The sequence below is a fragment of the Scyliorhinus torazame genome, chromosome 22, assembly GCF_047496885.1.
Source record: "Scyliorhinus torazame isolate Kashiwa2021f chromosome 22, sScyTor2.1, whole genome shotgun sequence".
Classification (NCBI taxonomy): domain Eukaryota; kingdom Metazoa; phylum Chordata; class Chondrichthyes; order Carcharhiniformes; family Scyliorhinidae; genus Scyliorhinus; species Scyliorhinus torazame.
This window is the reverse complement of record NC_092728.1, coordinates 67,702,692-67,730,326: the sequence shown is the minus strand read 5'-3', so window position 1 is coordinate 67,730,326 and position 27,635 is coordinate 67,702,692. Positions and strand designations below refer to the sequence as shown.

General features: G+C 45.0%; 1 protein-coding gene and 1 long non-coding RNA gene across 2 annotated transcripts in view; one reads left to right on the top strand and one right to left on the bottom strand.

The window, feature by feature from the left end:
• Positions 1–5,499, top strand: part of cacna1ba (calcium channel, voltage-dependent, N type, alpha 1B subunit, a) — a 949,382-nt gene extending 943,883 nt beyond the window's left edge. Inside the window, exon 49 of the mRNA XM_072488273.1 lies at positions 351–5,499. Coding sequence (XP_072344374.1) covers positions 351–911 — 561 coding nt within the window. The 3' untranslated portion in view covers positions 912–5,499. The remainder of the gene's footprint in view (positions 1–350) is intronic.
• The window catches only part of LOC140399105 (uncharacterized), a 52,363-nt gene that overhangs the window by 9,732 nt on the left and 14,996 nt on the right, over positions 1–27,635 (bottom strand). The window lies entirely within an intron of this gene.

Below are 27,635 nucleotides of genomic sequence, written 5' to 3'. Positions count from 1 at the left end.
AAATACTGCAGCACTGAAATCTCTGTTGTATTCCCTCAACTGCCTACCTCTGCACTCTTCCTATTTACCAACGCCTTCTAGGATTTTATCTTGTATGCTTAACGTTTAATACTAATAACTATTTACCTACTTTCTCAATAGTTGATTTTGTCACTCACGATAATCATTTTTCCCCCAATTCTCTCTGCATCTCTGTGTATTTTGCCTCATCCTTTACTTTCTGGTGCTCATCTGCACGTTTCATCTTGTTATTTCATGTGACTTTGTGTCCTTTTTGTTGTCATTTTTTCTTGTTTTCCGTGTGTCTGTTCTTTTGTTTTTTGAATTGCTTTGTTCCAATTTTCATCTAGGGCAGTGGTTCGGTTAACGGCAGCCCTCTGCAGTCAGTCTCTGGCTCCAGCACCCCGTGTCGTGGTCGCCGGCAGCTTCCGCAGACACCTCTAACACCGCGCCCCAACATCACCTACAAAACTGCAAATTCCTCTCCAACTCAGTTTAGCAACATGCACGGCGTCTTACCCCCAACTCCCCCAGGGAGACTCAGTCGTGGACGGTCAGAGCACAACACTCTGCTGCGCAGCGAGTCCCAGAACCACCCTTACACTAGCAGCGAGAGCAGACAATCGATGGTGATGCGCATTGGATCGGACCCTTACTTGGGACACCGTGAAAGTTGCAACAGTGACGGCCAGACACTGCCAGAAGAGACTCTGACCTTTGAGGTGGCTGTTGCCACGACTACGGGCAGGTCCCCAAGGACTTCTTGCGTCTCATCCTTTACATCTCAATCTCACCAAAGCCGCAGAGTCCCGAACGGTTACCACTGCAACCTGGGCATGAGCACGGGCCCTGGGTCAGGAGCAGGAGAGCGGAAATATTATCGTGAAACAGATGAAGATGATTGGTGCTAGCGTGCCAGTCTAAGCGAGACTCTAACAGATTATGCATTAATATGATGAGTTTTATCATCTGCAGGGTGTTCTGTCAGAGCTCAGAGTGTATATTAATCAATATGCAGCATTCATGGGGATTTAGAAACTGGAAATTGTTCCAGAAATCTAATTTTTTTTTGTAAAAGAGTTGCTTCAGCTTGTTTATGCACTGAATTTGCAAGTGAAAAATCGTTCACTTGGAGTGAAGAAAACAAAAGACTTTCATTCTTGAAAACATCTGTTTTTCTATCTTTCCCTACATTGGCTATTTCAGAAAACGACAGATGCCAAATTTATTTACAAATACATACTTAACAGTGAAAAAAAAACCTGATGAAATACAGTAGCCTGCTCTTGTGAAACACTGGGGCAAGAGGTGTATGAGATTTCCTCTTCACGAAACAGGGTGTGAGATGGTGGCTCTATTTTGTCACAGACTTTGAATACCAGAGGGGGAAGAAACACAAAAGGGTGGGGGGAGGGTGGGTGTGGAATGGGGGGGTGGGGTGAATAAGATATTTTAATGCATATCGAGAGACTAACACAGACAGCAAAACCTTTTAAATGTAGGACTTTGATGTTAATAACAGAGATAAATAATGTCTTGAATGGAGCCAGTAAACAAATTCTGCTCTCGTACTGCACCATGTCTCCATATGTCTCTGCATTGTTCTCATCTACACCAAGAACCTCTGCAACATGTTCAGTTTTAAGTTGTGGAGTTGTCAGCACCATTTTCTTCAGGTCCAGAGGCCTTTCGGCGTGTCTGCTTTTCGCACTCTGTTAAATAGTTCTGGCAATTTGTTTATTTTTCCAATTTATTTTTTGCTCCCCCCCCCCCCCCCAATCACTGTCATGTTAAATGAAATGTGATCCGTGAAAGTTGCAACAGTGACGGCCAGACACTGCCAGTGGCTAAGCCTTACGTGGTCACAACAGCTTCATTAGCATTTGTTTTCCAGAAAGTGTGCAAAAATTAGGAATTTGTACGTAAAGAGTTAGCCTGACATCATTCCACTCTTTGTATTTATTGATTCAGCTGTTGAATTCCAAGTGCCTAACCTTTTAAATAGCTCGTAAGAGACGATGCAACTTGCTTCAGTGCATCTTAACTGGTAAGTGGGGGGGGGATACTGGGAGGTAATGAAAAGCATAGGGGAGCTAAGTTAGTGGTTTAAATCAAAATATCTATGAATGGTTTTTTTTTCTGATTACCTGACTTGAAATTAGTCATGACATGGTGCAAAAATTGAATTCGAAAACCTCAAGCCAAAAACACTCTATATTTGGTGTTGATGAGCAAATCTAGGCTTTAATCTTTTCTGAAGTTAAAACATGGGAAGATCAGTGCCGAAACAATGTGCAAACCAGTACAGCATTTTGTCTGCTGTCTTTGAAATTCACAGTGCATGTCCAGTCTTATGAACTTGGTTGTGGCACTTATGAGCACATGTTCTATGGTGTACACATTCTATGGTGTGAGAAACATGGGAAAACATTGCTGTTGCCGCTGTAATGTCTTTGTAAAAAAGAATGTTGGAAATAACCTACAAAACGTGCACTTTGACCAATCAAAAGATGAAATGAGGGCACTGGGTTACAGAGGCTGATCACAAGTGTTCTGTCAGGAGGGCTATGCAACAAGTTGACATTTGTCAGGCAAAAAAAAAAGAAGGAAATTCATCCTTTCTGCAGCTTCATCTGCTGGATTCTCCTATTTCAGGCTTCAGCATGATTGTGACCAAAATGTTTTATAGATTTCCTTACAACAAGGGCACGATTACTCAAAATTTTAAAAAGATAGCCCATCATTGGGTGAGTGGGCGGGGGGGATATATATATAGTGATAAAATGGTTCCTGGAACGCTAAACAGGACATTTCGAGTCAAATTACATTGTGAAGAATGCATGCACCAATTGTATTCATTAATTATAGAACCGACATCTGTGCAGAAGGATTGGATTTTTTTGTTTAAAAAAAGGTAAACTCTCCCCTACTTTTGGAAATGACCGTTTGTGGTGTGAAGTTGGAGGTTGATTGTGACGGGGGGGAGTTTCAAGAAAACACCCCTGTTTAATGTACAACTGCAGTACACAAAAGTGTCAACAATCTTATTTAAAATAATTTGTGTCCCAGTTCAGTATTTGTGGGACTGCTGTGGGGTAAGTAAACTAGGGGAGAAAAAAATCTACAGTGACAATAGGAAAACGGAAGTTCTTGCCAGTTTGCTGTCAGAACTATTACCTGTGGCCTCTCCACCTTCTCTGTTTGCAGCTGAATCACTTTCGAACAGCACTCCTTCCCTTCACCTGTTTACAGTAGGTTGCCAAACTCAAGATACACCCAACTATTTTCACATCCGGAGTTCAGTTTCTTCGTGATTGTACTTTGATGAAGTAATGTTAGCATGTGATAAAAGTGTCTGCATGGAATATTGTTTATCTTGGTACCACTTTTTTGATACGATGTATTCATCGTCCGTTCATTTTTAAGGACATTTTTAAAAATAAATTTGGGAGTTTGTTGCGATAACTTTATATATGAAACAGTGTTGGGAAAGTTCATGAGTTCCAACCATTACAGCGTGACTGGAGCTAATAAAGGTCCCCGTGAACGACTAGTTTGCTGCCCGATTGACATTTATCAGCCAAACTTTGGACTTCTGCAGTTTCTACAGTTACATTTTGTACGAGGCCGAGTCCTTGAATTAAAATAAAGCCTCGGAGGAAATTTTCACGTGCTTCATGTTTTTCTAATTTGCACAATTTTTCAACAAGACTTCTGCAAATCTTTAAAAAAATGTTAACCAACTTTGTTGCATTAACCAATATGTTAGGAATGTATGAATGTTACCAAACTATATAAAGATGCATTTGCTGAGCTGTTCTGATGTCTTTAATTGATGGTTTGCTCTTGTACCAAAAAAGAACACAACCCTAATTATTATTGGGACAAAATATTGTTATGCACCACAGTTACATTTTTTTGCGACTGTCCGAAAATGCATGTCATGCCCCGAGCTTGAATCTTGCATTAACCTTTTGGCCCCGCTAGTCTTTTTATATCACTTCCTGTCTGTAGAAAAATAAACTTTCCTGCACAGGAATTGGCTAACCAAAAAAGAAGACATGAATTTATTTGGAATGTTTGAATGTTTTTTTTTATTTGTCCGTGCATGATTGACTAAATAAAGCTTATTGAAAAACAATACTGATGTAAATTCGTTGCAAAGTAACATGCTGTCCATCCCATCAAACAATGAACTTCCTGGACAAACCGGCACCATCGTTTCTCAAAAGAGCTAAAAAAAAAATGGCTGCTTGGACTGGGTGTCATCTAAAACCGACTTAAAATAATTTTTGCTTCCTTGTGTCAAAAAAAAAAGAGAAACAGCCCGAATGGCAAGTAGTCGTTTGAGCATTCCTAAAAATAGTTCGGGTTGAGTTGTTGTTTTAAAGCGGCTGTGTCATCTGGAGGGAAGGCTTAACTAGTGGTTTCCATAGTAACATATTTCTCTCTGGTGGTGTCCTCATGGCAAACACAGACCATTTGGCATCACCGATGGCTTGGGAAAGTCATTTTTTTAAATACGGAATAATTTTTTTGACTGTTCCCAAAATTTGATCTTTGTATGAAAGCCTAGGTTCCTCACTTTGCCAATTTTACCAAAAAAGTTGATGTGAGTAAAAAGATGGCTTTGGGTGCTTTACACTCCCATCTATCTTCTCACTAACATTAGTGAACAGAGTAATATATTGCTCTTAAATCTCTTGAAACAGTCAACAAAGTGTCTATGGTGAAAGGAAATAGCAGACCTTGATAGTCGATATTGGTTGTGACCAGAGTAGCATTAATTAAGGGACACAATGATTTTGACTCAATTTTCACTGAGATCTTTTGGTGTGAAAACCACAAAAAAAATCCCTGATGACGTAGGCTTTTTACGAAGTTATTACTATTGTAAAACAATTAAATGTATCTGCATTCTATTTGTTTAGCTGAACCCTGTTAAGATCAAATCAGTGTTGTTGAAGAACAGTTGCTGTGAAGACAAGTATGATCTTATCAAAGGTATTTCAGTGGTAGATGTCAGCATATTTAACAAACAAAATGTAAAAGAAAAGCTCATCAGGGATTAATCTGGAAAGGAGTCTACTGCATGTAAATTGTGGTTCCAAGTGAGAGTGACCATTAGGATGTTATAATGCCTGAAGTCAAAGACCGAGGGCACTCCAACACACTGGAGGTCATTCTTGTAACATGGGTGAAAATACAGTATTATGATATATATAAAATACTATATCCCCCTGTGTTCTCTGAAAAATAAACCTTGTACTTTGCACATTCTGACATCAGAACGTGCGTGTTATTTTCCTACTCACACTTCAGATGTCACACTTGCCATTTATGTTTGCATTCAGCACATTGTTCTCCATTACAAATGACCTTGGCATTTATGTTGTCAACTCACCATGATAAAATGTTGGCTATTTCCATGTTACTAAGATGTATGTATATTAAAATTATGACTGAAGTATCTATATTAAATGGTCCTAGCTGGCTGGAGCTCCATCAGTCGCTCCATGTTCTTCCAAAATGTTGTAATCGCAACCCTGAATCTTACTTTCCTACAGCCACTGCCGGTAATACCGTCGGTGCAGTGAGTGATTATTATGTCACAGGTTAGCAAGTGTGCAGGCTTGTCACATTACTCAATTTCCATTATTCATCAACTTAAACCACGCTAATTCCTCCTCTCACATTCCATTCATAAACAGAAGCTGTGCTTCTTCAACCTTTGGTTTTGGTGGAATCCAATTTTCTATTAATAACCCACAGCAAACTCGAAATGGATGAACTCTGGGTTAGTTTACTTGCACACACTCAAAACCCCCCACATAAGGTTTGCAGCACCGCCCTCACCTGAAGATAGTAAAAAGAGGGATGGAGAAAAGAAAGATATACAGTGCAGAAACCACAGAGGAAAGAAATATTGTTTCACATGGATTCCAGAGTTGAGGATCAAAGTCCAAGAGGTATTCCTTCATGGAGGTTGGTGGGCTGAAAAACCGATGCTGGATAACGCACTTTTTCAGTGATGTTGACTTCACACGATGCGATAGACATGCAAAGATGGGCATTAGGTCTTGTAGGTACAGACTTCCAGCAAAAGCAGAGTAGTTGAGACAGGTGACCAACCTGGGCCAGAGCTCCTTCGTTATGCCCTACTCCCCGAACAGGCGCCGGAATGTGGTGACTAGGGGCTTTTCACAGCAACTTCATTGAAGCCTACTTGTGACAATAAGTGATTATTATTATAGGTGTTAAACAACGGTCTGAGCTAAGCAGTCAAGCAAGGCAATATTCCTTGTTCCACAAACTAGAAGTCCATGTCACATAGAACATTACAGCACAGTACAGGCCCTTCGGCCCTCGATGTTGTGCCGACCTGTGAAACCACTCTAAAGCCCATCTACACTATTCCCTTAACGTCCATATGTCTATCCAATGACCATTTGAATGCCCTTAGTGTTGACGAGTCCACTACTGTTGCAGGCAGGGCATTCCACGCCCTTACTACTCTCTGAGTAAAGAACTTACCTCTGACATCTGTCCTATATCTCCCTCAATTTAAAGCTATGTCCCCTCATGCTAGACATCACCATCTGAGGAAAAAGGCTCTCACTGTCCATCCTATCCAATCCTCTGATCATCTTGTATGCCTCAATTAAGTCACCACTTAACCTTCTTCTCTCTAACGAAAACAGCCTCAAGTCCCTCAGCCTTTCCTCATAAGATCTTCCCTCCATACCAGGCAACATTCTGGTAAATCTCCTCTGCACCCTTTCCAATGCTTCCACATCCTTCCTATAATGCGGCGACCAGAATTGCACGCAATACTCCAAATGCGGCCGCACCAGAGTTTTGTACAGCTGCAACATGACCTCATGGCTCCGAAACTCAATCCCTCTACCAATAAAAGCTAACACACCGTACGCCTTCTTAACAACCCTTTCAACCTGGGTGGCAACTTTCAGGGATCTATGTACATGGACACCGAGATCTCTCTGCTCATCCACACTGCCAAGAATCTTACCATTAGCCCAGTACTCTGTCATCCTGTTATTCCTTCCAAAATGAATCACCTCACACTTTTCTGCATTAAACTCCATTTGCCACCCCTCAGCCCAGCGCTGCAGCTTATCTATGTTCCTCTGTAACTTGTAACATCCTTCCGCACTGTCCACAACTCCACCGACTTAAGTGTCATCTGCAAATTTACTCACCCATCCTTCTACGCCAGGTCATTTATAAAAATGACAAACAGCAGTGGCCCCAAAACAGATCCTTGTGGTACACCACTAGTAACTGGACTCCAGTCTGAACATTTCCCATCAACCACCACCCTTTGTCTTCTTCCAGCTAGCCAATTTCTGATCTAAACTGCTAAATCACCCTGAATCCGTATTTTCTGCAGTAGCCTACCGTGGGGAACCTTATCAAACGCTTTACTGAAATCCATATACACCACATCAACTGCTTTACCCTCATCCACCTGTTTGGTCACCTTCTCAAAGAATTCAATAAGGTTTGTGAGGCACGACCTACCCTTCACAAAACCGTGTTGACTATCTCTAATTAAATTAGTCCTTTCCAGATGATTATAAATCCTATCTCTTATAAACCTTTCCAAGATTTTGCCCACAACAGAAGTAAGGCTCACTGGTCTATAGTTACCGGGGTTGTCTACTCCCCTTCTTGAACAAGGGGACAACATTTGCTATCCTCCAGTCTTCTGGCACTATTCCTGGCCATGATTCCTGCCTCTCAACTATCTTTGACAAAGGATATGGGCGGCATGGTGGCACAGTGATTAGCACTGCTGACTCACAGCTCCAGGGACCCAGGTTCAATTCCAGTCCTCGGGTGACTGTGTGGAGTTTACACTTTCTCCCCATCTCTGCGTGGGTATCTTTTTTTAAAATGTATTTTATTACAAACATGTATCAAAACTGGCTACAACAAATAAACACCCGCGAAATATACTTCCCAAAAATCAACTATACAGTCTGAACAGAATATTCACCTTTTTCACTACCCCCCCCGCCCCACCCCCAACCCCTGCGACGAACAACTCCTCAAACACAGTCACGAATATCCCCCACTTTTTCTCAAACCCCACTGCTGAGCCCCTTAACTCATAATTTATCTTCTATAACCGCAGGAAGTCGTACAGGTCACTCAACCAAGCTGCTACCCCCAGTGGGGATGCCGGCCGCCTTTCCAGCAAAATTCGCCGCCTTGCAATCAGAAAAGCGAAGGCCACTTCATCGGCCTTCCTCCTCTCCATGAGTTGCGGCTTCTCTGAAATCCCAAATATCACCACCAAAGGGTTCCAGGTCCACCTCCTCCTCCACTACCATGGCTAAGACCGCAAACACTCCTGCCCAGAATCTTCCCAATTTTTTGCAACCCCAAAACTTTTCGCTGGCCCCTGCCCACACCTCTCTGGGACACGCATCTGCTACCCCCTGAAAGAACCCACTCATTCTCACCCGAGTCATATGAACACTGTGCACCACCTTAAACTGTATCAGGCTCATCCTTGCACTGCCTCCCCTAGACTAGAGCTTAGAAGGATGAGAGGAGATCTGATTGAAACGTATGAAATTCTAACATGGCTGGACAGACTAGATCCACGAGGGATGTTTTCTCTGGTTGAGGAGCCTCGAACCAAGGGACACAGTCTCAAGATACTGGGTAGACCATTTAGGATTGAGATGAGGAAAGGTTTCTTCACTCAACGGTCAGTGAACATGTGGAATTCTCTACCACAAATGGTGATGGAAGCCAATTCACTGAATATATTCAAGAGATCGCTTTATTTTTAGTTTTAATGGCATCAAGGGGCATGTAGAGAAAGGGGCGTATGGCATTGAGATGGAGGATCCGCTATGACCATATTGAATGATGGAGCAGGCTCAAAGGGCTGAATGGCCTACTCCTGCTCCTAGTTTCTATGTCTTAACATAATTTAGCTCCTTCTGGCCAGCCTAAATTATTAAATACAAATGGCCTTGGTTGAGGTCTCTTTGAACCTGGGCTATACAGTCCACGGGAAGCCATTAGTGGCTCCTCAGAGATAATGAGGTGCTAGTTATCCTAAAACTGCCATGTGGCTCCTTTTGTTCAAGGGTCACAGACAGACACAGTTTCAGCCCATTTTAAAGTTCTTTGCTCAGTTTTAAAGATTTTAGATATAGCGATGAACATATCCGTAGAATCCCTACAGTGGAGAAAGAGGCCATTCAGCCTATTGAGTCTGCACCAGCCCTCTGAGAGAGCACTCAGCCTATGCCCTCTCCCCCGCCCTATCCCCATAACCCTGCGCATTGATCATTGCCAATTCACCTAACCTGGACACTAAGGGACAATTTTTAGCATAGCCAATCCGCCTAACCTGCGTATCTTGGGACTGCGGGAGGAAACCCACGCAGAAGCGGTCACCCAAGGCTGGAATCAATCCCAGGTCCCTGGTGCTGTGTTGCAGCAATGCTAACCACTGTGCCACCATGGCACTCACATAGAAATATATATACATATATATATTTTAGAAAAATATACACGAAAGGCGGCACGGTGGCACATTGGTAAGCACTGCTTTCTTATGGTGCTGAGGACCCGGGTTTCATCTGGGACCCATTCACTGTCTGTGTAGAGTTTGCATATTCTCCCCATGTCTGTGTGGGTCTCACTCCCACAATCCAAAAGATGTGCAGGGTAGGTGGACTGGCCACTCTAAATTGTCCCCCAAAAAGTAAATACGTGGTGAGGTCTTAGTCCCTCACAACATGTTGATTGAGAAAGCTACCGTATATCTATCTCAGGTAATTCAGCCAATTTCTAAACATTTGCATTCCGAATTGGAGCACCCAATGCATTGATGGTTGATGTAGAGGAAGATCCTTGCAGTACTTTACACTGTATCAGCTGGGGAATCCTTTGGCAAATGATACTGTTTTTGCTTGTACAGTTTTCCTCATCTATTCCTGCAATGGTGATGCAGTAATGGTGACATGGGATGAGCCATATGTGGCAGTCAGCACTAACTACTTTTCTCATCTAAGCCTGGCTAGTGACATCGGCATTGCTGATTTAACGTGAGTGCATAATGATCATGTCTGACTCCTCTCCTGTCCAGAAATCCAAACTTTTCAGCTGGAGTCACCGTATGGTCATCAGGAACTCTGATTTGTTTTTCTCCCTAGGTTAAGGCACTGAGGCCAATTATATGCCCCCACCCCAAACTCAGCTGAGAACAACTAACTTAGCATAAAGCGAGGGATGGAACCTGGGGCCTCTGATTTGCGTGGATTAGCTAGTCCTGAACTTCGGTTTAAAATCAAGACGTAGGCCAGGATTCTATAGACCCGCCGTGACATGCCTCCCCACGGCGGACACAGCGAGCCATTTAAATCTCCATTCCGTTCGACGGGACCGTAATATCCCGTCACACATGGGAGGTGCCGTAAACTCTGGGCAATGGGGGCAGGTCCGGAAATTCCCACCCAAAGTCAATGAGCTTTTTACTGGTTCATCAAAATTTCCATCCCTACTACCGTGGAGACTGGAAGATCCCGCAGTAATGTCAAACGTAACAAAATGACACCCACCGATATCACGCATCACCAGTTTTTTGGTGAAATGTCCAATCTATGAGGAACAGCAATAGTTTCCAATAAAACATCTTTGCTGTCAACAGAGATTTATTTCGATTTTCAATTCAAGATAGCCGTTGATGCAGGCTGGACATGTGATTTAAGCATTTTGGGAGCGAGGTGGAATATGCGCAGGATCACAAGTAACTCTTCCCAAAAATTATATGTTCCGGTATGTTCTTTAAAAACTGTCAATGCAGCAGAGCAATCTTATCTGACCTCCTAAACTGCACAGTCACTAAATTAAAAAAGGATATCAAAGGATTTACTTGTCATGAAGCCAACACCATAGAATTATCGTCTTAGCGACAGGAGGTGGAACTCCTTGCTGTGTGGCAGATTGCAAAAGCAAAATATCTTTAAAGTTCTCTTGCTCTGTAAGTACATCCATTGTGTGTACAGTGCAGGTTAAAAACTAGTGCATTCATAAAACACCTGATCCATAATTTGCAGGACCCTTCTTCTTTGAGTATATTAATTATGAAGCTCTTTTCCCCCATTTTGTAATGGTCACATTTTGCTGCACTGTACTCAACCTCTAGTCAAGAACAATGACCATAGAGAAAACTGTGGACGTCAATCTATTATCCACCACATGGGGACACCAAGGGAGCTTCCACAGACCATCAGCACGCAGACCCTGAATCAAATGAGAAACGCCCCCAATATCTTCTCCTTTGAACAGCAAATATTGAAGGGTCATAAGCAGCCACCCCAAAAATCTTGTTTTTCTTTAAATAACTTCAACATGTTTTTCTTTTTAATATTCCAAAGGACACTGAAGGATAATAAAAGGAATATTTTTAAACTAGGTGATGGGTTTTAAGGGTTAGGGGCTTGAAAACAGATAGATTTATTTTGAAATTTCTAGCATGTTGCAGCACAAGACAAAACCAAACATTTGCGTTGCTCACATATTGGAAGTTATACACTGATGTCCGGGTGCCATTTTTCAAAGCCGATAGTTTTCCCACATTTACATCAGATATCAGTGGAGGCACTCTAAACATACTCACTTTGTGAACGAACAGTTGTGTAGGGAACTATTTAGAAACTTATTACTTAGTACTACATTGCCTTGGTTTGGAATGCGGCCTCAGACAATGTGTGGGAAATGAATGACAATGTATGACTGTTTGGGACGTGCCATCAGTTTTGAACCGGGGATGCAGGAAAATGTGTGATTGGGCATCCATGCTGGCATCGTTCTACACCTCCACCCTGCATCAGGAAGATCTGAGGAGCCCCCATTTCTTCCCCAAGCAGAGGCCCAGCTGGTTCGCCCACCACCACCCTCCTCCATTGGGGTGAATGTGTTCTCATATTGAATAACTCCATTCACTTCCTCTAACTAAGAGGTATTGTGAGAGTCCCTCGGGAAATGAGGAACATCCTTTGCCCCAGTTCTACTCAGTTCTGCTCCCTCACCTCTTTTTCTGGTACATAGATGACTATCGTTGTTCCTTATAAACTGAAACATGTCTTCGACATTGCTTTAAATTTCAACACATCACTTGCCCTCACATCGACCATCTTTATCCCTGCCTCATCTTTCCTGTCCAGAATGTTTCTTGGGGTGAAGAAATTTAGCCATAAATTTAGTTTGGAGAATCTGCGATATTGTAGCCACCTAAGTTGGCCAACTCCAGATTTAAAATGGAGACCAGCAAAGGCTGAAGGGAAATTTAGCCAACACAGGCAGAAACCAGCAAGTGCAGGTTTGCTGTGTATTTAACACTGCAAAAGCCCAGACAGCATCGATACCAGCGACCATCAGCATAATAATGTAGCAGCCATCTACATACTAATAAGCAATCCCCGGGAACAATCGCAACATTTAGGACAAACAAAGCTAAGCCAGACTCCCCGGCGCCAGCAGGAGCCAACACAAAAGAGGTTAACAGACACCTCAAGACCGCCCATCGATCAGGGAACCGCTCCAGTATTGGAGAAATCGAACCAAGCGATTGGAACAAAGTCCAATCACCTAAAACCAGGTACATGGTCCGCCCCGAAAGGCGAAAAGCCCCTGGGGTCAATAAAAGTTAAGCCCCAAGTTCAAATTGTTCTTCTTGACCGGGTCACACAGCAATGCGGACCAACCTTTACCGTGACCGGTGCAGCTGCCGCCGAGAGACCGTAAGTCTTAAGTCAACGCTCGCTACGGGATAGGCGCTCCTAGCTACCAATCCGTACCAACTTCTAATCCCGCAGATTCAGACCCGAATGAAAGGCCATTTGTTCCCCTGACCTGGTGGGCCAGTCCGAAGTTAAGTATAGGCCTGTTAGTTGTAGAAGTAGCTTAGTCGTAGAATTTGTGCATGAGTAGCGATTACTGTGTATAATGAATGTGCTTTGATTTGAATCTTACTAATCGGTGTCTTGAGTTATTGATCATTACTTGGACTTGAACCTCGTGGCGGTATCATAAAGATACCTGGTGACTCGAGAGCAAAGGTTATAAAACAGAGCCAGTTGAACCAACCAAATGTTAGCAACATATTACTGGCGACATTCTGACGGGACCTGATCTAGAAGTGGCTTAACCACTCTGGGAGAACCAAAAAAAAATAAAAATTTGAATTAGAGATCCAATTGGGAACTGAAAACCACAAGTGTTCAAGCAGTTCTGATCAATCCTCATAATTCGAAAGTGTGTGTATGCATGCGGAACTAACAGGGCTATAAGGTAATATGGATAGATTTTTGTTGCGACAAAACTGTCGGGAGTTTGCATTTTCGGAAATTAGCGAAAGCCGTACCCGTATTTACAGCACCGCCTTAGTTCCCCTGTTCCAAATTTAAAGGAAGCATCCAGATACGAAAGATGGTAATGCAGGCAATGCAGCGCCACATGAACCCATAAGAATTTGCGGTCGCGGCGACCAGCAGCAGTAGAGTAGGACAATGTTCCGTATGGGAGGAAGAAATCAGGAAGTACCTCAAAGGGAAAGGATGGCCCCTTTGGAGCGAATTCTGTAGCAATGAGGAAACAGGTCCCGGGAGTATAGGACATACTTGGTGGGAGAACCTGAGCGAGATTCACAAGAAGAGCTGAGGGAAAGCTCGCAAGCCGATGGCAATTGTGTCCTGCTTGGCACAATTGCGAGGCACAGAGGAGGTCGTTAGGACGCTCCGGAAAGAGGTAGAAGGCATACATCGAATGAGTGAGGTCGATGTAAGTGAAGTAGAGAGAGAGAACTTAGAGTTGAGGAGGAAGTTGGCAGCAAAGGACGGAGAGGTGGATGATGCCAAGAGTGCACACCAGTCTTGTCTGGCGCACTTAAGCAGCTTCCAGTCCCAGTATGAAAAGGCCTATCAGGACACGCAACGTGCAGTCCTGGTACGAGAGGAAACCGAGAAGCAGGTAGAAGCATTGCAGAGGCAGTGTAGTGACCTGAAGGCAGCGTTAAGAGCACTCCATGCTGCCAGCACAGAGCAAAGACAAAGCTCACTAGGCCATGCAAAGTGCCGGAAGCAGATTGCAGAGCTGCAATCTCTGCTTTCAGTCCAAAAAGGATTCCAGGAAACCTTTGGAACAAAATTAGATGAGGAAGACGACTCTGATTGGGAAGAGTTAAATGAGACAGCGCAGAGATATGTTCAGGGAACATGTGCGCAGGGAAAGCCACAGAAGAGGAAAGTGCCCCAACCCCCCACAGAGCAGATAGTTCAGGCTCCAATTAACCCTGTCACCACACACTGCACAGCCACATCAGACGACACAGAATTTTTGTATACCACCCCCTTAACAGTGACCCAATTACGGGATGCGTGCGAGAAAATCACACCGTTCCTCCCCACCTCAGACCCCCACCACTTCTTTGCCAGAGTAAAGCAGCAGGCGACCATGTACGGCCTGGATGAGCGAGAGCATGTAAACCTCACGGTTTTGAGTATAGATCCTTCGGTCGTAGCAGCCCTTCCCGACCCACAGAATGTAGGCGGAGGCACCCTTGCAGAAATGCGCGATCGGGTATAACAGGGGTGACCCCGTAGATGGCCTCAACAAATGCAGGCAAAAGAAACCGAGCACCCCACAGCGTTTGCTGGATGCCTGTGGATCCATTTTGCAGCAGTTTTTGGAGACTTAGACCATGCCCATGTGTCCCCAGACAACATGGCCAAATGGACCCGCACCCTTATCTCCCATGCCACAGAAACCGGACAAAAAGCTTGCGCGAATTATGATCCCGCAGAGGAGGCTCATAACGAGAAATGGGTCGTAAAAAGATTGTCCCGCACCTGGGAGCAATCTGTACAAAACAAACCGGGAGTTAAAAATCCCGAAGAAAAGCAGGCAGGAGCAGACATACAAGCAGTTAAAACGCACCAGAACCCCGCATGGGTAAATGAAGGAAAGAACAGCCCCCCACAAAAGTCACAGGAGTGTTACAACTGTGGACAGTTGGGACACTTTGCAAGGGAATTCAATGCCCCACGAAAGCCACAGAGAGTCCAGCAGATGGGCACTCTAAGTAGGAATAAGACAGAGTCCATTCATAGTGTTAGCACCCGTTCAGATCAGACGGACCTGACTGGAACAGACTGACGGTGTACAAGCTCCCCCAGTTGGGTCTGCGACACCCTTTGGGATAGGTCCGCACGACCGGTAGTTGCAGCAAGTATTCGGGGACAGCCCATCGAGTTTCTCTGGGACACAGGAGGGTCCCGCACCACAATAAATTCCTCCACCATGTTCCAGAAGGACACGTGGCCCACTACAGCCACTATCACCCTCAGTGGCTTTACAGGCCACTCACAGCAGGGTCGCATCACAGTACCCATTCAAATCGGCAACATCATCACCAAGCACCCCGTAGTTTTAGTTGACCTGCCCCACACAGCAGAACACATTCTGGGAATCGATTTTATGAATTCTCACAACCTATCATTTGATCCAGTCAACCAGTGTGGCTGGAGAATGGCAAAATCTGCAAGAGCCCCCGCAATGCTCAACACAGGTGAATACGCGAACAAAATTAAGGCAGTAGGCAAATTTTGGTTTAACCCGGCCACGCTTAGCACGGACAAGCAGGCTAGGGCAGTTCTGCAAAAGAACAGGACAGCATTCGCGACCCACAAACACGACTGTGGCCGGATGGCTGGTTCAGTACAAATCACAGGACCTGACCCTAGACCCCAAAAACAATATGGATTTCCCCAAGAGGCAGAGGGAGAAATCTCAAAAGTTATCGATAGCTTATTAGAGCAGGGCATACTTAGATCAGTAGCCTCTACTAATAATGCCCCGATTTGGCCAGTGAGAAAGCCCGATGGATCATGGCGACTGACCATCGATTACCGGGAACTCAACAAAACCACCCCCGCAGCAGCCCCCACGGTAGCAACAAGTCCCAAGACCATGCTCCAGGAGGGACTCAGTTCCCAATACTTTACGGTTTTGGATGTCAGTAATGGATTCTGGTCCATTCCATTGGCAAAGGCGTGCCAGTACAAATTTGCCTTCACCTTTAAAAATCAACAGTACACATGGACATGCCTGCCACAAGGATTCCACAACTCCCCCTCCATTTTGTACCAACAGCTGGCAAATGGCTTAGCCAAAGTTTCTCACCCCGAATGTCTGGTCCAGTACGTAGACGACCTACTACTGCAGACAGACACCAAGGAAGAGCACATCGAGCTTCTGTCCGAACTCCTGGAACTCTTACATTCAATTGGTTGTAAAGTTAACCCCAAAAAGGCCCAGATTTTGGAAGACAAGGTGATATATTTGGGAACAATTATCACACACGGTAAACGTGAGATCGAGCATAAAAGGATTGACGCGATTGCTAAATTGCCCCTTCCCCAGAACGTTTCAGCCCTCCAGTCGTTTTTAGGACAGGTTGGCTACTGCCGAAACCACATTGACGGTTTTGCCAGCAAGGCAGCGCCCCTCTCAGACCTCCTTAAGAAAGGAGCCCCCTGGGAATGGCTTCCGCAGCATATCAATGCTGTGGACTCTTTGAAACAAGCACTCATAGCAGCCCTCACATTACAAGCACTTTCCCCCTAAGAGCACAGAACAGGACCTTTGGGATAGTCAAAGTTTGTAGTCACCATCGTTCCTCCCCCCCCGGAAATGTAAAAGCCGACGCACTGGCTAAAGCAGGTTCCAGGCATGGATATTTTTGGACACCCCCCGAAAGCGCACCAGTGAATGCAGTTCAGGTCTCACAGACTAATATCGAGGATTTAGTGCAGGCCCAGAAGCAGGACAGCAATCTCAAGGAGATTTTGAAAGGAAACTATCCAGCCCCCCATGATAGGTTTAGAAATACACTGACTACACATGACATTGTGGTGTTAAAAGACACCCTTTATGTGGTTCTTGAACAGGACAGGAATCAACTGATTTGTTTATTCCATGACGGTCATGGACATCAGGGGATCGATCCCACTACAGCCCACCTCAGGCAGCTCTGCTGGTGGCCGAGTTTAAAAGTCGATGTTACTCACTACGTTGAGAATTGTCTTATCTGTGCCCAGAATAATCCGGACAGATATGCCAAGAAGGCTCAACTCAGTCACACCCGACCCGTTAATGGCCCCTGGACTAATCTCCAGATTGATTATATAGGATCATTGCCCCCTTGCAGGAATGGTTATAAATATGTACTCGTGGTGATAGACACGTTTACAAAATGGGTGGAAGCATTCCCATCCAGAACTAACACGGCAAAGACCACAGCCACTATTTTGACCCACCACATTTTTACAAGATGGGGACTCCCCCGCAGCATTGAATCCGACCAAGGTTCCCATTTTACGGGACGTGTCGTGAAGAACGTCCTCACGATATTTGGCATTACCCAAAAATTCCACATTGCATACCACCCCCAGTCGAGTGGTATCGTGGAGCGCATGAATCGGACCCTAAATTCCACCCTCAGAAAAATGGTCCAGCAAAACAACACCACTTGGGACTCAGTCCTCCCTTTTGCGCTGATGTTTTTGCAAAACACAGTTTCCACATCCACAGGTTACACCCCACACACGCCCCATGCAAGGCACAGAATTTTTATTAGGTTTAGACTTGACCAGGCCCGAAGTGACGGCCCTCACACACGAGAACGCAGTCAAACAATTAGTAGAGAATGTTAAAACGGCTCAGCTAGCAGCCGCAGTGAAATTGGGCACAAGAAAGAAACAGAGCAAGGCTTGTTTCGATAAAACAGTGCATGTGACTGAGTTCAGTGTAGGACAGCAAGTCATGCTCTCCATATACAACCCCAGCACATTCCTGTCACCAAAGAACTCGGGTCCGTACTCCATTGCGGACAAAGTAAGCCCTTCCGTCTACAAAATAAAGTATCCCAATGGAAAGACTGCGTGGTTCCATATCAACCAGATGAAGGCATATGGAACACAGTCTAACCATTCACACCACGTCATGCTCGACGCAGCAGACCACGCCCCGCCCACGGCCAATGTAACCCTACCCTCCCCCAACACGTCCAGCCCAGCCATGGACTCAACACTGACTCCACCCCCGAACTATAGACTCCGCCCCGGAATGCCCACAGACTGCAGCAGCAGCGACTGTGACTCGGACGATAGCCACAGCACACCTCCCTACAATCCCCATGCAACAGGACCCACACCCAGCGAATCTGACCATGATTCGAGTGATCCCTTCACGATCCATTTAATAAACAAACCCCACCACCGACCACCGACCTACAATGACGATCCCGATTCCGTCCCCACAGAAATAGACACCACCTATTGGCACCGAGATAATTCGTACAGACTCGTCCGGAATGACGAGAGTGATCCGAAATCATACCAAGCAGCCCTATCAGCCCTGATACACTCGAGAGTTTGGCATCCGGGAGAAGATGATGACTTTGAGTCTGACTCCCAAAACGAGAATCCCTTTGCGACCCTGTTTGCAACCGATAACTGAGGTGTCCAGATGATGTTTTAAAAGGAACCGCTTGGGAGAAAACGATGTCCTTTCTGATGGAACCTGCAGCATGTTTGATGTTGTTTGTACTTAGATTATCATAGAATTTACAGTGCAGAAGGAGACCATTCGGCCCATCGAGTCTGCACCGGCCCTTGGAAAGAGCACCCTACCCAAGGTCAGCACCGCCACCCTATCCCCATAACCCAGTAACCCCACCCAACACTAAGGGCAATTTATCATGGCCAATCCACCTAACCTGCACATCTTTGGACTGTGGGAGGAAACCGGAGCACCCGGAGGAAACCCACGCACACACGGGGAGGATGTGCAGACTCCGCATAGACAGTGACCCAAGCCGGAATCGAACCTGGGACCCTGGAGCTGTGAAGCAATTGTGCTATCCACAAGGCTACCATGCTGCCCCTTGTTCTGTTAAATGGTGTATGTCAGACCGGAATTTTTTTTTCCACGGCCCCAAGTCCTTTCTGCAGAAACCTCTGAGAACTTGCCCCAGAGACTTGTTAAGGTCCCAGACGCCAGTTCAGAGGAACTCGTCTGTCGACGGAAACACAGACCCCCGTTCATAACTGCCCTTCTGGTTCGAGGGAAGAACCACTACGGCAACCCCCACCATGACTACATTTCTTGCCCGTTCTTGTCGGTTGCTCAGGCAGTGGAGAAACGGCATTGGGACCCGCCCTGCCTGGGAACCCCCTCTGGTCAGCTACGCTCGGGTAGGGCACACAGGGCATTGGTCGCCATCCTACCCGGGGACTCCATCCAAATCGAACCCGTCGCAGCCTCATTTCGGAAATCTTTGGTTCAAAAAGTTTTGATTTGTTTCAGGTAACCCTTAGCTTGCCAACCCTCTGCTATTTACATCCTCAAACATTTGGATGGTAAATCGCACAGTCTGCGAGATGGCTCGCACTGTTTCAGTATTTGTAAGTGTGTCTTGTCCTGAAATTCGGTTTTTGGAAAAAAATGATGGAGTCACACATAGTGACCAATTATTAAGGGAGTAATTGGCACTAAAGGACAGACAGGCTATCATACGAGATGTTAAACCAAGATAGTAACAGATACTATGCTTGATTCCACAGAACTCCAGAAGCTCCAGGACCAGAGAAGAGAAGAGAAGTGAAAGAAGAAGAACCATGAGGAAATCCTCCGCGTGGCTCATCGTTATAATGGACATTTGGTTGCGCGTGAACGCGAACCCCCTGACCTCAACCCCCCCCCCCCCCCCCCCAGCCGTTAATGATTCACTTCCCCACAGTACCCAGAGCCCAGTCACAAGCGATACCGCACCATCTTGGTGTGACAGGTTTATAACCTGGTATTCCCTGACCTACGTGATAGAATCCTTTTTGGTATTGGTGATACTCTGCTGCATCGTGCAGACTATTCGTCTGAGAAAATGGAGAAGGAGAGCCGACCGCGCTCGCAGCCCGGTATATAGAATCAGATCCTCTATTTTCAGATATGACCAGACCCCCGATCCCCACGATCTATAATAAAGAGCATTCGTTTGCGATTTCTGTTGTAAATAAAGAAATGTTCATGAGCAATTGTACAATCCTGAGCTTGACTGCCAAACCAGGAAAAATGTGTACAATACTGCTATGATTTTGTTTGTATGGTCGAGGAAGTTAGAGTGATGAAATGTTTAAGTGAGTGTAGTTGATTAAGGATAGTTAGAGGTTCCGATTTTCTTGTTTTGTAATGCATGTCCCTGTTTGACATAGCGCCCCTTAGAATTGTCAGTTAAAATTTTTTTGCATTGTTATGGTCAGTGTAGAGGCCATCGAAGAGTGCTCACCGGGTCAGGGAATGAAAACAACGCAGTTATGTGATCCTTCACGCTTCGCGTTAGGATCACAAGGAGGGCTGTGTAGCCACCTAAGTTGGCAAACTCCCGATTTAAAATGGAGAACAGCAAAGGCTGAAGGGAAATTCAGCCAACACAGACAGAAACCAGCAGGTACAGGCTTGTTGTGTATTTAACTCTGCAAAAGCCCAGACAGCATTGATACCAGCGACCATCAGCATAATAATGTAGCAGCCATCTACATACTAATAAGCAATCCCCGGGAACAATCGCAACATTTAGGACAAAGCTAAGCCAGACTCCCCAGCGCCAGCAGGAGCCAACACAAAAGAGGTTAACAGACACCTCAAGACCGCACATCGATCAGGGAACCGCTCCAGTATTGAAGAAATTGAACCAAGCGATTGGAACAAAGTCGAATCACCTAGAACCAGGTACAGGGTCTGCCCCGAAAGGCGGGAAGCCCCTGGGAATTATAAAAGTTAAGCCCCAAGTTCAAATCGTTCTTCTTGACCGGGTCACACAGCAACGCGAACCAACCTTTACCGTGACTGGTGCAGCTGCCGCCGAGAGACCGTAAGTCTTAAGTCAACGCTCGCTACGAGATAGGCGCTCCTAGCTACCAATCCGTACCAACTTCGAATCCCGCAGACTCAGAACCCGAACGAAAGGCCATTTGTTCCCCTGACTTGGTGGGCCAAAGTTAAGTATAGGCCTGTTAGTTGTAGAAGTAGCTTAGACGTAAAATTTGTGCATGAGTAGCAATTACTGCGTATAATAAATGTGCTTTGATTTGAATCTCACTAATCGGTGTATTGAGTTATTGATCATTATTTGGACTTGAACCTCGTGACGGTATCAAAGATACCTGGCGAGTCGAGAGCAAAGGTTATAAAACAGAGCCAATTGAACCAACCAAAAGTTAGCAACAATATCTCTCATTAGAGCCATGGACATTGAGGGGATATTTAATATAAATATCTAAGTATACATACATTATGATGGGCTAAGATAAAGTAGACAAAGAAAAGCTATTCCCATTACATGTCAGTGTAAGGGCTCCTTCGACAGGTGCCATGCCCTAAGAGGGCATTGGGAACCATGAACCTCCATTGGACTGGTCCATGAGTAGGTCAGGTATTGCAGTGGTTTGCCATTGCCTTCTGCAGTATGGCTGACCAGGGGACTCTCCTGCTCTTAACACCTGACATCAGGCATATTGGAAGGAATTGCAGGCTGATAAACAACTTGCTTGGCTATGCTGTGAATGCACTTTCCATGGCCATCAATCCTGGAGTGGAACTTGAACCCATGGCTTTTAGTAGGGACACTACCACTGCCCCACAAGCTCTCTCAGCATAAGGGCAGCGGAATGTGAGGAACGTTTTATGTAGCGAGTGTTAATGACCTGGAACTCGCTGCCCATGAGGGTGCTGGAAGAGGAAATGACTGATGACTTCATAAAGGAAATTGGATGGGCAAATACATTTGCGGGGTTATCGGGATGAAGAAAAGTGGAACTGACGAGATTACTCAACAGAGTCAGCATGGACTCAATGGGTCAAAAGGTCTCTTTCCTTTCCGCCTTGATTCTATGACACCATTTTTGGAGATAGGCTATCGACCAATGTTCCCTTCTAAACCCACTAATTCACATAGTTACCTTGACTACACTTCTTCGGGACTCTATTCCATTTCATCAATGTCGCAGTCTCTGTTGTATCTACTCCAACAATGTGACCTTCCAAAACAGTACTTCTGATGTATCTTCTTTTTTCATCAATCGTGGGTTTCTCCATTGTGGGTGGCAAAGCCTTTGAGTATGTGTGTGCCACTTCCTCCACTTCTGCTCTAACCTCTTCCTCCATCCCTTCCAAAACCATGATCGCCTTCCTCTTCTCCTCATCTTACATTAAAATATATCTTCCTCTACTGGTTCTGTCAACTCCAGCATGATGTCACCAGCAAACGCATCTTCCTCTTCACTCCCATTTCAGTGTTCCAAAGGGATAATAAACCTCACAGTGCGGAGGACCCAGGTTTGATCCCTGCACCAGGTTTGATCCTGGCCCTAGGTCACTATCCTTGTGGAGTTTGCACAATCTCCCCGTGTCAGTGTGGGCCTCATCCCCACAACCCAAAGATGTGCAGGGTAGGGGGATTGGCCATGCTTAACTGCCCCTTAATTGGAATTTTTTTTTGAAAACAGCTTGACATAAGCTTGAAGAACAGCACCTCATCTTTCATCTAGGCACTAGCAGCCTACCAGACTGAACATGAAGCTCAATAATTTCAGATCATAACATCTGCCCCCCTGTTGCTTCTGCTTCTGTTAGAGAACAAGTGTTGGGAATGGAACCAACGTGCTTCTATCATTCCCAGTTACATTTCCTCTAGAAATATCTTTTGTTCATCTGCTTGTTCGACTAACATCATCCTTTGACTTGCACTGTTACCTCTTTTGTCATTTAATCTCTCTTGCCGTCCTCTCCATCACAGATTCCCCCTTTTTGCTTTTGCCTCACTTCCCCACTTAAAATTGATATGTCTCTAAAGTAATCCCAGTTTTGACAAAACATCGTTGACTGGAAATCTTAACTCTCCTGTTTTTCTCCCCACAGTTGCTGTCAGCCCTGCTGAGTATTTAGGGCATTTTCTGATTTTTTAAAAATTGCAAGTTCTGTTTAACTTATGAAATGTATGTTTTCTGATTGAATGGACTAGTGTTACCCTGGTTATGCATGCCTCAAATATCTTTGGGGAATGGTTTTTATGTACTCAGACTCTCAATATATTTGTATAAGTGATCCTTTAACAAATAGCTCTTAATGAGCATTCGCCTTCATGAAGTGATGCGGGTTAGCTAACCAATTCACAGAAATATGGAATTAAATTATAAGATTGTCAGAAAGTATTTCTAATTTTTGTAACATTCCATGTCATTCAGCAATTTATTTGCACCAGAATGCATTGAAAATAACACGTTTCGATTGGTTGAGCAGCATATTTGCAACTTAACTGTGGATTAAAAGGCTTCTCGTGACTTCCTAGTTCGCAGTCAGCCTCTTTCACACATCATCAGCAGTACTAAAACATTCACTCCTGGCCAATTGTGAGATTGTGATAGAATCTCTTCAAAGCAGAATACCAGCATTACAAAATGAGGTACAACATTTTTGTGTCGAGCTTAAGAAATTGTTGAATAAATGTTCTGATTATGAATGTGCAAGCTGTGATCAATAATCAGCGGGGCACCTCATAGTGAACATCTTAAGATTGAAATGCTGGCAGGAGGTCATTAGTGGAACTTCCATTCCGTCATCTCTTGTAAGCATTAAATGTTCATGTTTCTGTTCCAATATGTTGACGAACACTGATTTAAAGGGAACGGTCTCTTTGAAGCGATTGTCAAACCTACAGTCCTTGCGGTTGGGGGTGTAGCGGTATTGCTCTTAGCAATCATGGGAGGCATCATTTGGGAGACTCCAGGGTGAGAAATTAGGAAGTATCCAGAAATTGCTGGGGGGTTGAATATCTGTAGGAGGAAGAGAGGGAGACGGAGAATCAAGATCAAGAGAGGGAAATTGGAGGATGAAACTGTTGTGTTATGTAATTTGGAATAACACAAGCTGCCAGTTGATGCAGTTTTGAGTAAAAGATACTCCAGACTTTGAAGTGAGTTCAATGTGTTTTATTGAACTATTAGCACAGTTCTCAATGAGTTCGACTCCCTGCTAACCTAAATGTAGTAACTCAGTCTAACTGAACCAGTCTTGCTCTAAGCCACGTGCTGGGGTGTGATGCTGAGGATACACCCTGTCTCACTCTGTAGATGTTGGTCTGTGGAAAGAGGCGGGGTGTGAGTGCCTCATCCCTTTTATAGTGAGATACCACCCCTGAGTGTCCTGACTGCTCATTGGTCATGTCCTATTCTATGTGTTCATTAGCTGCATGTTTGCATATCATGACAGAGACCCAGGGTTTGCTTTATAAGGGATGGTGCTGAGTTGAGGACAACGTTCGCTTTAAGGAATGCTGAATCAACAAACTTGTGCACTTTGTGCCATATCTTGGTCAGTCCGTGTCTGCTGACTTTGGTGTGAAGTCTAAGTACAGATTAGCTCAAACAGATCTTCCCAGTTCAGAACTGTCACTTTCTATTTAACTTCTGGAGTTAAATAGCAAACCTGAGTCCAAACCAGATAAAATTGTTTTTATTCATTCATGAGAGAAAAGCATTGCCGAAATGTTCAACATTTATTGGCCATCCCTAATCACCCTTGCTGGTGAGCCAGATTCTTGAACTGCTGCAGTCCGTGTGGTATAGATATGCCTACGGTACTGTTGGGGAGGGAGTTCCAGGATTCTGAACCAGAGTCAGTGAAGCATTGGTGATATCGTTACAAATCAGGGTGATAACTGGCTTGAAGAGGAACTTGCAGACGGTGGTGTTTCCATGCTGCTCTTGGCCTTCCAGGTAGTAGAAGTCGCAGATTTGACGAATGCTGTAGAACGAGGCTTAATGATTGCTGCAGTACATGGTATATATGGTATACCCTGCTGCTACTCTAAGGCAGGATATTGGAGTGAGTGAATGTTTAAAGTGGTGGCTGGGCTGCCGATCAATCAGGCTGCTTTGTCCTGGATGGTGTGAAGCTTCCTCAGTGTTTTTAGGACCGCACTCATCCAGGCAAGTGGAGAATATTCCAAAACACACCTTGTAGATGGTGGACAGGCTTTGGGGAGTCAGGAGGTGAGTCTGCAGGATTGCTACCCTCCACATGCTTTTGTAGATAGATATTTCAGTATTTATATGTCTGGTCCGGTTAAGTTTCTGGTCAATAATAATCCCCATATTGTTAATGGTGGGGGATTTAGTGGTGGCAATACCATTGAATGTCAAGCGGCAATTCTTCACTGTGATTGGAGATGGTCATTGCCTGGTCACTTGTGCCACTTGTTCCTTGCCACTTATTAGCCCAAGCCTTTTAAAATATTTTTAAAATTCAGCTACGGGATGCGGGCGTTGCTGGTTAGGCCAGTATTTATGCCCATCCCTAATTGCCCTTCAGAAGGTGGTGGTGAGCTGCCTTCTTGAACCGCTGCAGTCCCGGAGGTGTAGGTACACCCACAGTGCTGTAAGGGAGGGAGTTCCAGGATTTTGTCCGAGCGACATTGAAGGAATAGCGATATATTTCCAAGTCGAGGTAGTGAGTGACATGGAGGGGAACCTCCAGGCAGTGGGGTTCCCAGGTTTCTGTTGCTGTTATCCTTCTAAATGGTAGTGTCATTGGATTGGGAGGTTCTGTCTGAGGACCCTTGGCGTGTTACTGCAGTTTATCTTGTAGATGGTACACACGGCTGCCACTGTTCATCGGTGGTGGAAGGTTTGAATGTTTGTGAAAGGAGGAGCAATTAAGCGGACTGCTTTGACCTGGATGATGTTGAGTTTCTTCAATGTTGTTGGAGCTGCACTCATCCAGAAAAGTGGAGAGTATTCCATTACATTCCTGACTTTTGCTTTGTAGATGGTGGACAGGCTTTGGGGAGGGTCAGGAGGTGAGTCTCTCGCCATAGGATTCTGAACCTTTGGCCTGCCCTGGTAGCCACAGAATTAATATGGCTAGTCCAGTTCAGTTTCTGATCAATGGTAATCCCAGGATGTTGATTGTGGGGTTTCAGCGATGGTAATGCCATTAAATGTCAAGAGGCGATGGTTAGACCATCTCTTGTAAGAGATGGTCATTGCCTGGCACCTATGTGGCACCAATGTAACTTGTAAAGTCAGCCCGAGCCTGGATATTGTCCAGGTCTTGCTGCATTTAAACATGGACTGCTTCATTATCTGAGGAGTTGTGAATGGTGCTGTGCAGTCATCCGCAAACATCCCCACTTCTGACCTTATGATGGATGGGAGGTCATTGATGGAGATGATTGGGCCTAGGACATTACCCCGAGAAACACCTGCAGTAATATCCTGGAGCTGAGATGATTGACCTCCAGCCATCACAACTATCTTCCTTTGTGCCAGGTATGACTCCAACCAGCGGAGAGTTTCCCCCCCGATTCCCATTGACTCCAGTTTAGCTAGGGCTCCTTGATGCAGTACTCGGTCATGTGCTGTCTTGATGTCAAGGGCAGTCACTCTCACCTTACCTCTGACATTTAGCTCTTTTGTCCATTTTTGAACCAAAGCTGTATGAGGTCAGGAGCTGAGTGACCCTGGCGGATCCCAAACTGAGCGTCCATGAGCAGGGTATTGCTGAGTAAGTGCCGCTTGATAGCACTGTTGATGACTCCTTCCATCACTTTGCTGATGATGGAGAGTAGACTGATAGGGCGGTAATTGGCTGGGCTGGATTTGTCCTGTTTCTTGTGTACAGGACACACCTGAGCAATTTTCCACATTGCCGGGTAGATGCCAGTGTTGTAACTGTACTGGAGCACCTTGGCTAGGGGTGCAGCAAGTTCTGTAGCACTAGTCTTCAGAACTTTTGTCAGAATATTGTCAGGGGCCATAGCCTTTGCAGTATCCAGTGACTTTAGCCATCTCTTGATATCACGTGGAGTGATTCATATTGGTTGAAGACTGACATCTATGATGCTGGGGACCTCAGGAGGAGACCGAGATGGATCATCCACTCGGCCCTTCTGGCTGAAGATAATTGTGAATGCTTCAGATTTGTCTTTTGCACAGATGAGGACGGGGATCTTTGTTGAACCTCCTCCTCCAGTGAGTTGTTTAATTGTCCACCACCATTTACGGCTGGATGTAGCAGGATTGCAGAGCTTAGATCTGATGCGTGTGTTGTGGAATCACTTTGCTCTGTCTATTACTTGCTGCTTCTGCTGTTTGGCACACAGGTGCTGGATGCTCTCCAAGTCTTGCTGCACAAGTGGATGGATTGCTTCAATATCTGAGTTGTTAATCTTACTGAACATTGTGCAGTCATCAGTAAACATCCCACTTCTAATTTTATGATGGAGGGAAGGTCATTGATGAAGCAGCTGACGATGGTTGGGCCTTAGGGAATGCTCCGAGGAACTCCTGCAGTAGTGTCCTGGGACTGAGATAACTGGTCTATAGTAGCCACAGCCATTGTTTTGAACTAGGTGTGACCCTATCCAGTGGGTACCTCTCTCCCTGATTCCCATTGACACCATTTTCTTTCCTCGATATATATATATTTTTCCATTTTTACAATTAATGCAACAAACCCTCAAAACTGGCACA